Here is a 16,871-nt window from a genome sequence, read left to right on the forward strand (position 1 = left end):
TGGTTTTTGCACATCAGCTTCTCCCCCTCCCTCAATTCTGTACTGCCCCTTAGATTTATGCTTCCCAAATACATTACACCACTTTTGCATTGATTTGTACACAAGGTTTGGGGGGTTTTTTTTAGATCACTTCTCATTCTGTATACTCTGCTGAAAATTTTAGTGTCTTCTGCAAAAAGGTAAGAACAAACTAAGGAGCAGGGATGGACCAGGCACCTTCCAAATAAAAGAAACCCAGAGTGTCTGAAACTGTAGCTTAAAAAAAAAAAGTTAATTAAAAAGCCACAACCAGCCAGGACCAATAATGTTTTATTTTATCTATGGAACAAACAAATGGACTTAACACAGATCTGTGTTTCGGTGAGAAACAACCTTCTTCAGGAATCACACAATCTACATGGAATCTGACAGAGTTCATATGCATTAAGAAGTCTCTTGTGAAACTATGTACGTACTTGGTGAAACAGGGAGAAAAACACCATGCAGCAGTGTGTGTATTCTGCAAAAAAGTAAATACTTCTCCCTGATCCTACAACAATACCAACTACAAAGATGTTGAAGAAAACTGGTCTCAAAATATACAAATAATTTTATCAGAATATGGGGTGGTAGGGAGCGGTTTGAAAGTGTGTTCCACAATTTGTTTTTATTGTATCTATGCTGCAGAAGCTGGAACTGCTTCTTCTATAGTAGTGCTTTGGTTGTGGATTTTTTTTTATGATGGGGAATGGGGACTGATTAGTCTGATCTGAACTTTCTCTTCTAACCTTTTTCTCCCATACCAAGTTTTCATCCCATCCCATTTAATTTTCAGAGAGTTGTTTTGCCCTTAGAAACATTCTCAACCTCTTACATAATTCTTTCCAAATTCCATTAAAATGTTGTTGTAGTGCCCCTGCTCAAAGATATGTTGTAATGTTTGTATACAAAACCAAAAAAAGAGGAACTCCAATCCTCATGAACATGTGCAAAACCCACAACAAGAAGTGAGGAAACAAGAGGAAGCCAAAGCTGGGTGATGTAAATGTATTATCAGAAGTATCTGACATGGCCATGTTTTGGCTGGCGTGCCTTTGTCAGGAGCATTAAAGACAATAAATAATTTTTAAAATACCAATTCCATAATATATCAAAAAAATGGAGATAAAAGGTATTTAAGTGCAGTACAATGATAAAATGCAAATAAAAACTGTAGATGAATATTGAAAACAGAATAGTAATAGAATAAATAAGACAATATGAACAAAATGGTCAATTGATGCACAGAGAGACTAAACATAAACGGATGAATGGATAGAATAAACTATATCTAAAAATACATGAATGCATAAATACAAAAGTATCAATTGAGAAAAAAGAAGGTTAATGGGCATTTGAATTGATGAATTACATACCTTGAAAGACACAGTACAACAAATATAGCAATTGAGGAAGATACGTTGTTCACACCTACAGATCAAGAGTCCATATCTTTTTTTTTTTTTTTTTTTTTTTTGGTCATCTTGATAAAGAAGACTACATACTCCTTTGTTGCTACAATTTATTGCAAACCTACAGATAAAAATGCATATTTATATTAATGTTTCCATCAAAGATCCTTGAAAGACAATTTACCATATTCCCAATTTCTCTAGTTAGATTGTGTACAAACAGTAAAGAATACCGAAGACAGGGTATCACTATGCAACATTTTTTGAACAGAGGAGATATCTGTCTTCTGTGTATGAAGATTATACTGAAGCGCTCATATCTGAATGTGAGACGTTATTGGTTCCCCAACAACAGAAGCCAGCACCTGACCTTGTATGTACATTAAAAGCACCATCGGGAAGTACTGGCACATTTTGAAATATCACCTTTGTTTCAAAGACAAGTGTGTCATTTTTGCTGATTCCAGAAACAGAAATCTACATGAGATCTTGGTTCCTGCTATGTTACTGGAATTGGAGATCAGTGCAACAGAATTCAATGGCCATCGTCCATGTGGTTATTTCTCTGTATGTACACACACAGTACTTATGAAATAATTCACTGATCTACAAACTGGCAAGAAATTTGTATTTAAATCCTCTTCTGACTGCAACACCACCTTTGTTATCTACATGATCTTCTGCCCTTGTAAGAAATTCTATGTTGGGAAAAACAAAGCAAATGCTTAAAACCCTCATAATCGAACATAGGAGTTGCATCAATAGAAATGTTAACTCTGCACCACTCACTGAACATTGGCAACTGCTCAATATTCTATTGATGACTTTCATGTCTTTGTTTTTAAGTGGATAGCCACTAGATGGCGCCGAGGGAACATGCAACAGATTTGGGCAAGAATAAAGAATGATTTATCAACTTAATACACTTCAGCCGTTTGGCTTAAATTTAGAGATTGATTACAACGTATATCATCAAAGCAATTCTTCACTACCCTTTTGATGTACTCCCTGGTCTCTTACATGTCGTCCATTTTAGAGATGTAAAGATCTCTGTGTCCCACCCAATCTGTTTTTATGATTCATTAGTTTCACATTATTTTAGATTTTAATGCATACATTTTTTGCTCCTTATAGTTGCTAGCCAGTGTGACACTTCTTTATTAGATATAACTTTTTAGTCAATTGCATAGTGTTTATTTGTAGTTTTTTATTCAATGCTACATTGCCAATGGAGATATTCTGTTGCTTCATTACTATTGTGCAGCTTTCTGCCTTTGTTACTTAGTTGGATTCAGTATATGCAGTTTGTGATGAAACAGTGGGTTTCCAAGCCTGAAAACTATTATTTGATGAAGTGTATTTCTCCTAATTGGTCACGACGGTGCCACACGGCACAGCTCGGATTGGTGAGTTTCAAAATATGGATGGAATAAATTATCTGTTAGTGTGCCAGTAACTTTAATTTTTTTTTTTAGTCACCACTTTCACACATCTCTCGTGCTCCTGCACAGCCATAGTCTTAGGCACCATCATTTCCTCAGTTTTCCTGCTGTTTTAGAGAGCAGCCTGTGTATTTTACTAATTGTATTTCACTTTTTAGCAGTCGCATTATATATTCACAATAGTAAATAGTTTTTCCATAAGACAGTCACTTATCTGTCTTCACTTAACACTTACATTTAGTCTTCCTCACACAAGCACTTTATATTCGCATTTTTACAATGACTTTCACTCTTTTAATACTTGTTTAGTTTGATCTGATTATGGCTTCTCAGTTTGCCCTCATTGCATAGTATGACATGCTTGCCTTAGTTGCAGCAATCTATGTATCTCAGCTGCTTGTTTGTTACATCTCTGTATCCTCTTGTGATTAGAGAATGACACGGGGACAAAGTTTGTTCCCAGCCGTGCAAGGTCTGTCGGATCCCATCTGCACAAGCCTCAAACAGTTATGATTTTACGTTTAAATCATTTTATTAAAGTATAAAAAAGAAACAATGTTCTATGTAACTTTTATTAATCGCAAACAGTACAGAGCAAGGATCAAGAAAACCCCCGTCTCCCCTTCCCCTCACATATATCCCCTCCACTATCGGGGAAAACTGAACAAGCCAAATTACTACAGAATGCTACATAGAAAATTCCTGCTAACAGAATACCTCAGTCACACACACAGTGCAAATGCCAAATACATAATATCTGACCAAAAATGATAAACCTATGTTAAACCAAAACCCCAAGAAGCCAATAAATAGAGATGCATTTCCTCCTACACCATACAAAATATAAAGATCACATATGCCAGGGATGGTGTTAGGGGAGTGCAACTTGGCCAGAGAGTCCTAAGCCTGCTGGAAACTGAAGAAGGCACGGCTTGATAGAGGACTTTGGGGTGCCCTCCCAAATTTCTGCCCTGGGCCCTAGCCACGTCTTAACACCAGCTCTGGCAGGATACATATTTCAAATCTGACATATTCTAACCACAAAATAGAAAATTAAAATAAAATTTCTACCTTTTACATAAGTAATGCCATACTGGGAAAAGACCAAAGGTCCATCGAGCCCAGCATCCTGTCCCTGACAGCGGCCAATCCAGGTCAGGGGCACCCGGCAAGCTACCCAAACGTACAAACATTTTATACATGTTATTCTCGAAATTGTGGATTTTTCGCAAGTCCATTTAGTAGCAGTCTGTGGACTTACGCTTTAGGAAACCGTCCAACCCCTTTTTAAACTCTGCCAAGCCAACCACCTTCACTACGTTCTCTGGCAACGAATTCCAGATTTTAAATATGCGTTGGGTGAAGAAAACTTTTCTCCTATTTGTTTTAAATTTACTACACTGTAGTTTCATCGCATCCCCCCCCCCCCCCCCCCCCAGTCCTAGTATTTTTGGAAAGCGTGAACAGATGCTTCACATCCACCTGTTCCACTCCACTCATTATTTTATATACCTCTATCATGTCTCCCCTCAGCCGTCTTTTCTCCAAGCTGAAAAGCCCCAGCCTCCTTAGTCTTTCTTCATATGGAAGTCGTCCATCCCCGCTATCATTTTCGTTGCCCTTCGATGCACCTTTTCCAGTTCTACTATATCTTTCTTGAGATACGGCGACCAGAATTGAACACAATACTCAAGGTACGGTCGCACCATGGAGCGATACAACGGCATTATAACATCCTCCCACCTGTTCTCCATACCTTTCCTAATAATACCCAAAATTCTATTCGGTTTCCTAGCTGCAGCAGCACACTGAGCAGAAGGTTTCAGTGTATTATCAACGACGACACCCAGATCCCTTTCTTGGTCCGTAACTCCTAACGTGGAACCTTGCATGACGTAGCTATAATTCGGGTTCTTTTTTCCTACATGCATCACCTTGCACTTGTTCACGTTAAACATCTGCCATTTAGCCACCCAGTCTCCCAGTCTCGTAAGATCCTTCTGTAATTTTTCACAGTCCTGTCGCGAGTTAATGACTTTGAATAACTTTGTGTCATCAGCAAATTTAATTACCTCGCTGGTTACTCCCATCTCTAAATCATTTATAAATATATTAAAAAGCAGCGGTCTTAGCACTGACTCCTGAGGAACCCCACTAACTAACCTTCTCCATTGTGAATACTGCCCATTTAACCCCACTCTTTGTTTCACAATAGGACATTTCCTCCTATCCCATGATCCTCCAATTTCCTCTGTAGCCTTTCATGCGGTACCTTATCAAACGCCTTTTGAAAATCCAGATACACAATATCAACCGGCTCCCCTTTGTCCACATGTTTGTTTACTCCTTCAAAGAATTGAAGTAAATTGGTCAGGCAAGATTTCCCCACACTAAAATCGTGCTGACTTGGTCTCAGTAATCCATGTCCTTGGATGTGCTCTGTAATTTTGTTTTTAATAATAGCCTCTCTACCATTTTCCCCGGCACCGACGTCAGGCTCACCGGTCTATAATTTCCCGGATCTCCCCTGGAACCTTTTTTAAAAATCGGTGTTACATTGGCCACACTCCAATCTTCCGGTACCACGCTCGATTTTAAGGATAAATTGCATATCACTAACAGTAGCTACGCAAGTTCATTGTTCAGTTCTGTCAGTACTCTGAGATGTATACCATCCAGTCCAGGAAATTTGCTACTCTTCAGTTTGCTGAACTGCCCCATTTACCGTGAATTCAGTAAGTTTCTCTGACTCGTCCGTTTGAAATACCATTTCCGACACCGGTATCCCACCCAAATCTTCCTTGGTGAAGACTGAAGCAAAGAATTCATTCAATCTCTCCGCTACGTCTTTGTCTTCCTTGATCGCCCCTTTTACTAGTTGGTTATCCAGCGGCCCAAACGATTCTTTTGCCGTCTTCCTGCTTTTCATATACCGAAATAAATTTTTACTATGTTTTTTTTGCCTCTAATGCTATCTTTTTTTCGTAGTCCCTCTTGGCCTTCTTTATCTGCGCCTTGCATTTGCTTTGATGCTCCTTATGCTGCTGCTTGTTATTTTCAGACAGTTCCTTCTTTCATTTTCTGAAGGCATTTCTTTTAGCCCTAATAGCTTTCTTCACCTCACTTTTCAACCAAGCCGGCTGTCTTTTGGACTTCCGTCTTTCTTTTCTAATTCGCGGAATATGTTTGGCCTGGGCCTCCAGGATGGTATTTTTGAACAGCGTCCATGCCTGTTGTATAGTTTTTACCCTCTCAGTTGTCCCCCTAAGTTTTTTTTTTTTTGTAATTTTTTTAACCGTTCTTCTCATTTTATCATAGTCTCCTTTTTTAAAGTTAAACGCTAACGTATTTGACTTCCTGTGTATAGTTACTTCAAGGTTGATATCGAAACTGATCATATTGTGATCACTGTTATCAAGTGGCCCCAGTACCATAACGTCCCTCACCAGATCATGCGCTCCACTAAGGAACAAGTCTAGAATTTTTCCTTCTCTCGTCGGCTCCTGCACCAGCTGCTCCATAAAACTGTCCTTGATTTCATCAAGGAATTGTACCTCTCTAGCGTGTCCCAATGTTTACCCAGTCTATATTTGGATAGTTGAAGTCACCCATTATTATCACATTGCCCATTTTGTTTGCGTCTCTGATTTTCTTTTATCTTTTCTGCGTCTACCTGCTCATCCTGGCAAGGCGGACGGTAGTACATTCCTATCACCGTCCTTTTCCCTTTTTATACATGGAATTTCAACCCACAATGATTCAAAGGTGTGATTTGTGTCCTGCTGAATTTGTAATGTATCTGAGTCAAGGCTTTCGTTAATATACAATGCTACCCCTTCACCAGTCCGGTTCACCCTATCACTACGATATACTTTGTACCCTGGTATGACAGTGTCCCACTGGTTATCCTCCTTCCACCAGGTCTCAGTAATGCCTATTATATCCAATTTTTCATTTAGTGCAATATATTCCAACTCTCCCATCTTATTTCTTAGACTCCTAGCATTTGCATATAGACATTTCAGAGTATGTTTGTTGTTCCTATTTGCATGATGCTTAGTACTTGACACTATTGATTTGCCATCTTTTGTTTGATCTTTAGTTGTATTTAAGGGCACCTGCTCACTTTTATTTTTTTAAATCATGTTGGTCTCAGGCTCTGGTTTCTCTTTTCCTCTGACTTCTCAACTCATTTGCCAGTGTCTTACCCATTTGGTATTTCTTCTTTCTCCATGCTCATCATCCACTTCCGTCGCTGTACCTATCTTTCCCCGTGTTCCGCATCTCTCTTCTTTATATCCCCTATACTTCCCTGTCCAGCATCTTCTATGTCCATCTCCTTGCATTCATCATCACCACTCTATTTGCATATCCTCTACACCTCTATCCAGCATCACTTCTGTGTGTCCCTATGTCCCCCCCCCCCCTCCCCAGTCCAGCATCTCCCTTCTGCTTTTCTATTCTCCCCCATGCCTAGTGTTTTTCCTCTGTGTCCATATACCTCCTCCCATGTCTGGCATTGCCCCTCTGTCCATATACCATCTGCAGTCTATCTCCCCTTTATGTCCCTGTCCCTATGCACTCTTCCATGCTCTTCATCTCCCTTCTGTTTCTGTATGCCTCCTGCGTCCATCTTCTCCCTTCTCTTCCTCCTCCACATCAATTCTCTCCCTCCACTGTGTGTTCAGTATTCCACTGTCTTTCGTCCAGCACCTCTGTCCCTTCCTTCCAGCAGTTCCCCTCCCATGGGTCCTTGCCTCCCCCCCCCCCCCAATGGGTCTAGTGCCTCTCTCACCCCCCAATGGTCCAGCACCTCTCTCCCTTCCCTCCAGCCCCCCCACCCTGGTAGCTTTTGTGCAACCAGCCGACAGCAATCTCCATAGGCCTGCTCTGAGGCCTTCTCTCTTCCAGGTCCTGTCTTCTGATGCAACTTCCTGTCGTGGACTACACAAAGTATATGTGTGTGTGTTTTTTTAATACATATCTATCTATATATATTTACAGTAAAAGTTATTGATTGATTACAGCCCTAACAGAGCCATGTCAAGACTTTGGAAGCAATGAACGCTTATTTACATCATCCAGCTTTGCTTTCATCTTCTTTTGTAACATTTGTATAGAAATTACATTTCAGGTTTTGAATGTCTGTAAAATTTCTGTAAAATCTGGCCTAACATAGCACCCTTCTTCACAAGTAGAATCTCCTCATGTTGAGTGGTTTTAACACTTGTGTCCTATTATATGTACTGGTATAATTTGTGGCTTGATATGTTTCAGGGACTTCTTCTTTTTGAACTTTTATTGCGAGATTGCTTTTTACTAATTTTTGCTTCAGATTGAGTGGTTGTCAGTGTTTTTGTAATGTATGTCCTTCAGTACAGTAAGTGAAGAAGGGTGCTGTGTTAAAGACAAGAATCAATTCATACAGACATTTGATCAGATGCCACAAAACACACCAAGGTGATGCCTCTGTGGGGGAGCACTTTTTCAGGACCAGAGCACTGCACCAGTGACTTTTATGGTCAGAACACTAAAAGCAAATTTTAAAACAATTAAGGAATGCAAGTTAAAATAAGGTACTTTTCAACTAACAAAGGACTTAGATTCAAGTTTCCTTCACATTAAAAATCATAAAACTCTACCTCTTTGTCACCTGATCACTGGTTCATCAATCTCCTTCCCATCCCTTCTTTGCCCTTGAGACTGACTTTGGAATGCTTTTATGTTTTCACTTATGTCATCTTTTGCTCACTGTCCTGACCTGATGTTTTGGCCTATTACAGGTAGTCAGAAAATGCATTTTTTTTTTAACCTGCTTGTATCTTTGAATTAGAAAACTATACATTGTGGTCCTAGGGCTGGCTGCTCTGACCAATTGATGGCAGCATTGAGACTGGGAACCGGTGTATTCTGATATTTCCTTCAACAGTAGTTCTTCCTTGTAGGCTTCTTTCGTGAAGGACCCCTGTTCTGGGGATAATGTGCCATTATGGGGATTGAGTGGTTATTGGCTTACAGTCCCTGTTCTCACTAGCTTGCTGTTCTTTGTTAGTAGTTGAACCCATGATAACAAGCAGTGAAGGGAGGAAGTGTAAGAGATTGGGGGAAAGGGTGGACAGATTGACGGTCTGCTCCTGGGGAGTCAGCAATTTGTGTTGCTAATATAAAGATCTTTCCAGTGGATGGCTTACATTTAATTAAAACTAGTCAGGCTTGCTAAATGCCAACCTGTTGACAGCCCTAGTTGCAATGCTTTGCTTTATGCTTGTGTCATGCTATTTTGCATTACAGTAATGTTTGATGCTGTGTTGTGTTTTCTAGGGAGCCCAGGAAAGGATAGACAGCTTGCGGCGCATGGGATTGATGCATGAGAAGCAGCTTGCTCTGTCTGTGGAGAACTTCATTGCAGAATTGCTTCCTGACAAGTGAGAGGCTTTAATGTATATCTAAACCTTCTGGAATAAATGCTTAATTTCCTCAGCAATCCTCCAGACCGTTCAAGATGCTTGGGTTATGCACTCCTACCAGCAGAGGGAGACTGAGAACACTAAAACGTCTTATACAAGTAGCCTGTGCAGACCTTCTACTAACCAGTATTTTCTCAGTCTCAGCAGAGGGTAGATGTGTGCAGCCTGTGCAGTGCACTCAGTCTGGTAGGCCCATTTGGGGTTTCTAGGTTGGGTTGTAAATGTTAGAGAAATCACACTTGGATCTCTATTACAGGGTGTAAGTCCTAAGGGGCTTCTTATTCCCTGTGGGGTGTCACACCCGGTTGGCCGGGTCCCTTCCCCTGTGCTTTTCCTCTGGAGGACTGCTTGACCTCGGCTACAGACCTTGTTCTGTACCCTTGAGGCGTTTAGGCATCAGCAACGAGGTTTAAAAAAAAGATTTTCAAAAGGTGGCTATTTTGGCCATTCTTGTGGCAGTCCAGAGATAAAACACCTTCAAGGGCATTCTTGCCTTAGGCGGTTTTGCCTGTTAGTCTGTCAGAGCACAAAGCAACTGATTGTTTTTATTGTGTTCGTGGCCATTATGTCTAAACCGGCGAGGTGTCGGTTTTTCGTGAAGCGCAGCATTGAAGTGAAAGATGGCCAATGTAAATTTTGTGGGGAGCCTTCATTGTCAGCGCTCTTGCCCCCCGTGCTTTCCCCTGAGTCGGCGGAGGTGTTGGGTGGCGATTTGACCGCACATTCCGGGCCAGCAACGGCGGGGCCAGTTTTGGCGGGAAACGCGGCCATTTTGGCTGTGCGTCCCGGGTTGGCCTCAACGGAGCTGTTTTTGGCGGGAAGCGCGGCCCTTTTGGCCGCGCATTACGTACCGGCACCGGGGGACCCTTGTGTGGTGGGAAGCACGCCTAGTTTAACCGCAGATCACGCGATGTACCTGCTGCCTCGGGAGCGAGGGGGGTCCGTCGCGGAGACTGCGGGAAGTGTTGTTGGGGATTCAGCAGCGTCGGGGGGAGGGGGGGGGGTCTGGTTTCCCCCCTGAGTTTGTTTGGTCTCTTTATAATGCCTGGAGTGCTGGCTCCATGTAAAAGGCCAACGCTCTTTCAGTCCAAGGTGTGCAAGCTGCTTTCGCCAGGGTAGGCATGAGGATGGGGAAAAATATTGGCAAGACAATCGACTGATTCAGATGTCCAAAGCCTTTGATAAAACTCAGAAGCTCTATCAGATGGGGAATGACCTTTTGAAACCAGCTTAAACACAGATTTCCACTACTTTAGATTTGCAAACTTTAAGTTAATATAAATTAATATTCTGGAGAGAGATTTCATACTTAGTTGATCATCTGACTTTCTACAGTGCCATTCTCGGAACCTTGGTTTCTGTTTCTTAAAAGTAACCTATTTGTCGTAAGATCTTGGTAGAGTTTGGCTTAAAGGATGCCTGCTAAATCCATACCGTTCCTCTTTGATACCGTTATCTAGGTGTGACATCGTAAGATTCCTAGGAATATGAATTCCTCGGTTCTTCCAAGATAACTGAAAATAGCAACTACAGAGCATTTACTTAGGGATTTTATTTTTTTAACTAGATTTAGAGATGGACTTATAGCTCCTTATCTTTCTTATGAAAGGTTTATAGAGCACATAGCATTGCCTAGCCTATATCCAACTATCTGATTTTCTATTAAATAAAAATAATTCTGAATTGTTTGGTTTTGTAGTAGTAGTTTCAACTGTACCATGGTCCTGGGACCGCTTTGATTGGAATGCTTGATACCCTTTAGCATGAGCTTGATAGAGGCTGCAATTCTTTGCTAATCCTAGTTGATTATACAACAGTTTAGTATTCTTGATCTCCAGAATTACTGGATTGTCTAGTTGATCTAAAAATCATAGACACAGGTTATGTCTACTTTGAATCTCACTTTGTGGAGAGGAAACAATGTGTTAAGCTGGGTGGGCGAGCTCTCTGAGAGAGAGCTCATAGGGGGATGTGTTGTCTTAGGTGAATGTGAGGAGGGTATTTTATTTTTGTTACATTTGTACCCCGCGCTTTCCCACTCATGGCAGGCTCAATGCGGCTTACATGGGGCAATGGGAGGGTTAAGTGACTTGCCCAGAGTCACAAGGAGCTGCCTGTGCCTGAAGTGGGAATCAAACTCAGTTCCTCAGTTCCCCAGGACCAAAGTCCACCACCCTAACCACTAGGCCACTCCTCCACTGTTCGATGGTAACTGGGAGAGGTGGAGGGGCTTGGATGGAGGGGGGGGGGGGACACATGCTGAGGTAGGGGAGCAACAATTTTAGAAAGTTGCTGTCATGTCTGGGTGAGGAATGGGGGCATGTTTGTTTTTAGTGGGTTTTTCTTTTTTTCCCCCTACCATTTCCAGCTTTCTGAAATAGCTGCTCCCTCTTCACATGTAGGGGCTGGGACGTGCAGCCCTGCTTCTGTTTTACAAGAGGTTTTTACGTTTACAGAGCCTGTTGTAAAATAGTTTGGGAATGCAACACTTCCTAGCTTGGATGTTTCACAACGTGATTTTTTTTTAAAGACATATGTGTCATTTGTTACCGATATTAACTGGAACTTTGTGCAGTTTGTTAGGGATGTTAGACTGATTTTTGTAGAGAATGTTCCTAATGTGTCACAATGTTTACTGTTAAATACTGGTGGAATTTTGTTGTGTTACTTATTCCCTACTATTGTGTCTCAATTTTGTTTTTGTACTTTTCTGAGAAGCTTGAGACAGTTGCCTTTTACCACTCTGATATAGCTTATAATAAATACTATGAATAAATAATAAATTTTCTCCTCTGCATGTCCTTTCTAAAAAGCCCTTCTGACTTAACAGATTTAATTTCTGACTTGACTTTTGCTATTCCCATTTATCACTCTGCAAGTTAGAGTAAATCCAAGTTCTTGTGACTCCTTGCATTCTTGTTTTAAACTCCTTAATTCTGCAGTATATCAAGGGAAAAACCTAAGGGGTACAATTTGATTTACAACGTTACTCAGTTTAGAGGCCTACGCTCCTACTGTCTTATCAAGTTTCAAGCAGTTTGTAGATTTAGAACATTCTGGTGCCGATACACACATACTGTGACCAAGATGGTGTCACTAGGGTTTCCTCTGTGCTGCGTTCCGTGGCTCTTTAGTCCTAATTAGTATAGGGAAGAAAGAAGCTAAGCTGAAAATGTACTCTCTGGGCTCTGCAAAGCCTCCCCTATTGAAGAAGGCTACTACGGAATCTTGTGGACTGCAGCCCTCTGCAGAGGCTTCTTCGGCTATGGGCGATTCTAAGTGCTCTACATCACAGAGTTTGGAAGGGGCTTTGCTAATCCCGACATTTCCTGCTATGTTACCACAACCCGGAAGCGGATTGCTGGGCATTTCGGCTGCTCCTCCCGCTCTGAAAGGGAGTCGAGGGATTGTGGTTTTGGAGGGCTTACCACTGGCAGCATCTTCTCCAGGGGTTCAAGAAGAAAGAGGAGCCTCGAGTGGTGATGTGGCACTGGCAGCGAACCTCTCTGGAACACCACAGCTCCTGGGTGATTTGTGATGGTTAGAAAAGCCAACAGTAGTCGTTTTAGAAACCTTGTGGGAGGCGCTGCAACAAACGTGATTTATTACAGGTACATACTAATCAGATTACTAAGAGATTGGATAACGATACCTCTCTGTGTTTGGAACAAGCTCAAATTCAAAAATCAACATGCTGTTTGAATAGACTCTTGAATTAAATGATACAAGTGATCCAGAGCTTTAAAATTGTTCAGATTAAGGAAAGAGACTTATTACAGAGAAAACTAGTATATCTAGAAAATCAATATAGAATAATTTGCCCTTCTTCAATTTTATTATTTATTGGGATTTATTAACTGCCTTTATGAAGAGATTCTCTGTTCCATCTATAGATATGGTTAAAAAGTACTTTAAAGAAATCCTTGTACATGCCTGTCCATTTCAGATGTGATCACTGGGAGAATCCTCCTGAACTACTTCTCGGCCACCCACTGTTCCTCCAATTTGAATTCTTGGAAACATCTGTGGAGCTTATAACAGCAAGGCAACAATCTTGGTCACCTTTGCTTTTGTACAGGATTGATAGTTTTTTTTAACTTTAAGCATATATCTGAATTATTGTTGCAGTCTACTGTCCAAATTTTTCCTGACATGTCTAGAATGACCCAATCTAGATGCAGGGAATTATTGGGGTTAAAATTGAGTTCTAGCTCTAGGGGCTACATTCCTATTAAAACTTTCTTTCAGATGCTTTGTTTTGTGGAAAAAGTTTTTTTTTTTTTTTTTGTGCTTTGACCCTAAGCAGTTGACTTTATCTTGCTGTTATTAAAAAAAAAAAATCAATCACCAAATGTTGTTGGCTAATCTTATAAGTTCCTTATCCAGCTGCTGAAGTATCCCTGGTTATATTTCCTGTATGTTTATTTCTTTTACTTGGTCTCCCAAAAAAATTCTTAAGAGCTGATTTTGTATTTCCTGTTTTAAAGTTTGTTTTCTGTGTTAATTTTGAATTGCCTTTATTCACATCGTATACCTAAATGTAAACTTTGAAATCTCATAAATTTAAGAAAAAAAAATATTCTGGTGCCTTGTAGCAAAATTTTCTACATTAATTTTGCTCTTCCCAAAGCACCTAAATCACTGGTGTTCAAAATCTTTTTTTCAAGTGATCTGACAAGATGAACTTGAAATACAGACTTTATTAACCAAACCCATCTCTGTATCATTTAGTAAAGTAAACAAAACTTAAATGAGTGGGTTGGTCACTAACCAGTTCCAGGGCTATATTAGATAAGAAGGTTCTAAACACCAGGGTGGTTTTGAATTGTAAGTAATGTTATGTAATGTAACTACATGCCGCTGTTGGGTTAGTTGCATTATGAGGTTTGAATATTTTATCTCACATTATGTTATGTGATTTGTATTTTTTTTTCTTGCCATACCCTGGGTTATTGTTTGTCATCTCACTGTTTTCTGTGGAGGAATAGCCTAGTGGTTAGTTCAGTGGACTTTGATCCTGGGGAATTGGGTTCAATTCCCACTGCATCTCCTTGTGACTCTGAGCACTTAATTCTCCATTGTCCCAGGTACAAAATAAGTAACTGTATATAATATGTAAACCACTTTGATTGTAACCACAGAAAGGTGGTGTATCAAGTCCCATCCCCCTTTAGCACCATTGGTTGTTCTGGTTTTGTTGTCTCCACTGTTTTCTGTGCTGGACTCTTCAGACAGAAATGGTTCCCAACTTTTCAGAGTTTGACACCAAAACCAAATTAGGATCTAACAAAGAGACATTACTCTACTCCCTGAGCCAGTCAGGAGCACGTGCTGTGATGGTTCCCTGTCTAAAACTGTGTCTTCTAGAAAGAAATGCACCAGAGGCCTGATAATTTAAAATGGAGGGCAAGGCCTTAGATCATTTCTCTTTTCTCACTGCTGAGAGATGTAGATTTTTCAGCAGTCTGGCCTAAAAATAATCTCCGATAGTGCTGAAGTCTCCCACTTGGTGTCCTGCAACGTTATGGGATGGTGGTGTAGTCTTTACCCAGCTAGTGAAAACTACTTTCTGATTTCTCCAGATTGTCCATTTAGACAGCTAAGGTTGAAGTACTTAGATGAATAGCTGGCAGCATTTGATAAGATTTTGGCATTATTGGGATGGCTAACAAAATTAAGTGCAGATTTTAGGTTCCTAAAAAACAGTCGTTGACGTGAAGAATTCAGCTCTAAATTTACAGAGGGTCTAACATTTTATTAGCAGCTTTTGCCTTAGCATTTTTAATTGCCTCTTTAAGAGACGTGTGAACGGTAATTTGTGTGATTAGCGATAGGTGCAGTGATTATGGAAAAATATATAATGCAATAATTCCCTGTGGTTGTTTTCCTTATATGTGCCCTATACAGGTGGTTTGACATTGGCTGCATTATTCTTGATGACCCGGCCCATGGTGTTCATCTGGAAGCTTTCACACAAGCTACACCAGTGCCTATGGAGTATGTACAACAGGTCAGTTTTATAGCTTGTCTACAAATGCACAGGCAGTGTAAAACAGATAAATTGGAAGACAGATTCACAGAAATGGTGCAGGTTTGGGTTTTGGAATCTGTGTTGGGTTGTTTTGTGTGTGGCTAATTTATTTTCCAGGATAATGTTTTACACAGTTACAAAAATAGACTGCAAAAAGGAGAGGGATTCCACTGTTTTAGAACTTGCCTTCCCCCACCCCCATTCATCTTATGGGGATAATGCAGTCATGGCTTTTCAGTGTTTATGTGCATCATGGGGAAATTAAGTTTAAAATGCCAGAAGAGAGCTTATAGCACCTTCAAATGTTGAAAAGCTTACCTGCCTGGTGTGGCTGCAGACCTCTCGCTCCTGATGCCGCTAGACCACCAAGGCACGACGATAAGGGAGGGGAGGTGATACAATGTGGGTGGAGGGAGGGAGCGCTAAAAAAAAAAAAAGTGGGTGCAGGGAGGCTGGAAAAGATTGGAGAGGGAATCTGGCTTTCTTGGGGGGGGGGGGGGTCAAGGTGACACTGCGGTACAGGTGTTTAGTGTGGAGTTGGGGTGTGACGGAGCGTGGCTGAATTATATTTTGTGCCTTTTTTTTTTTTTTTGGTCACAGCAAATATGGTAACACTAGAAACTTCTTGCCATCTCCCTAGACCCTAGATCTCTTCGCAGCATTTGACTTGGTTGATCACTCTCTTCTGATTCATTGTCTCTCCACTTTAGGGATTTCTGGCACTGTTCTCTCTTGGTTTTCTTATTTTCTTGAAAATATATCCTTCACAGTTCACTCCTACCACCACCACACCTAGTCGTCTTTTAAATCGTGGTGTTCACCAGGGTTCTCTTCTTGCTCCCTTTCTCTTTAATCTATTTCTGAGTCCCCTTGCCACTCTTTTTCAGTCAACTGGTGTGTCTTTTCATTTCTGTGCAGATGATATTTTCATTCTTTACCCAACTGATCCTTAGTCCCACCATAGGCCCATTAAATGACTGTTTGTTTTATTTCAAGCTGGCTGGCCGATCAGAAGCTTGTCCTTAACAAAGAGAAAACGATTGGTTGCTGGTTTACAGGAGTCCCCACAGCTCCGTTGAACATCTTTGGATCTTCTATTCAACCAGTGGAGTCCTTTCATTATCTGAGGGTAATTCTTAACTCCCACCTGACATTTACCCCCCAAATCCCTAACATTTGCAAGTTGGGGGTTTTCGTTCTCTGGCAGCTTTGCTCAGGACACCGTTACTTCACTACTAATATTTTCCACTCCCTCATTGTTGCACTATTGACTTCTCGTTTAGACTGTTATAATATTGTATATCTGGGCTGCACTTTCTCCGATCTAAAAAGGCTTCAAACTCTAATATTTCCATTAGGTTACTGTGCCATGCTCAACGTAGGGACCATGTCTCTCGGCTATTTCAGAAGTTTCACTGGTTACCTATACACCAACAGATAATCTTCAAATTATTGACTCTTATTTTTAAGCTTGCATGGTAGAGTTCCTCTTTATCTGAAT

General features: G+C 40.8%; 1 protein-coding gene across 4 annotated transcripts in view; it reads left to right on the forward strand.

Annotated features, from left to right (window-relative positions):
• The window catches only part of PRRC1 (proline rich coiled-coil 1), a 67,143-nt gene that overhangs the window by 33,507 nt on the left and 16,765 nt on the right, over positions 1–16,871 (forward strand). For all 4 annotated transcript variants that reach the window (XM_030193582.1, XM_030193580.1, XM_030193583.1 and 1 more), the window contains 2 exons: positions 9,194–9,297; positions 15,247–15,349. In XM_030193582.1, coding sequence (XP_030049442.1) covers positions 9,194–9,297; positions 15,247–15,349 — 207 coding nt within the window. The remainder of the gene's footprint in view (positions 1–9,193; positions 9,298–15,246; positions 15,350–16,871) is intronic.

This window comes from Microcaecilia unicolor, chromosome 2 (assembly GCF_901765095.1).
Source record: "Microcaecilia unicolor chromosome 2, aMicUni1.1, whole genome shotgun sequence".
Lineage (NCBI taxonomy): Eukaryota > Metazoa > Chordata > Amphibia > Gymnophiona > Siphonopidae > Microcaecilia > Microcaecilia unicolor.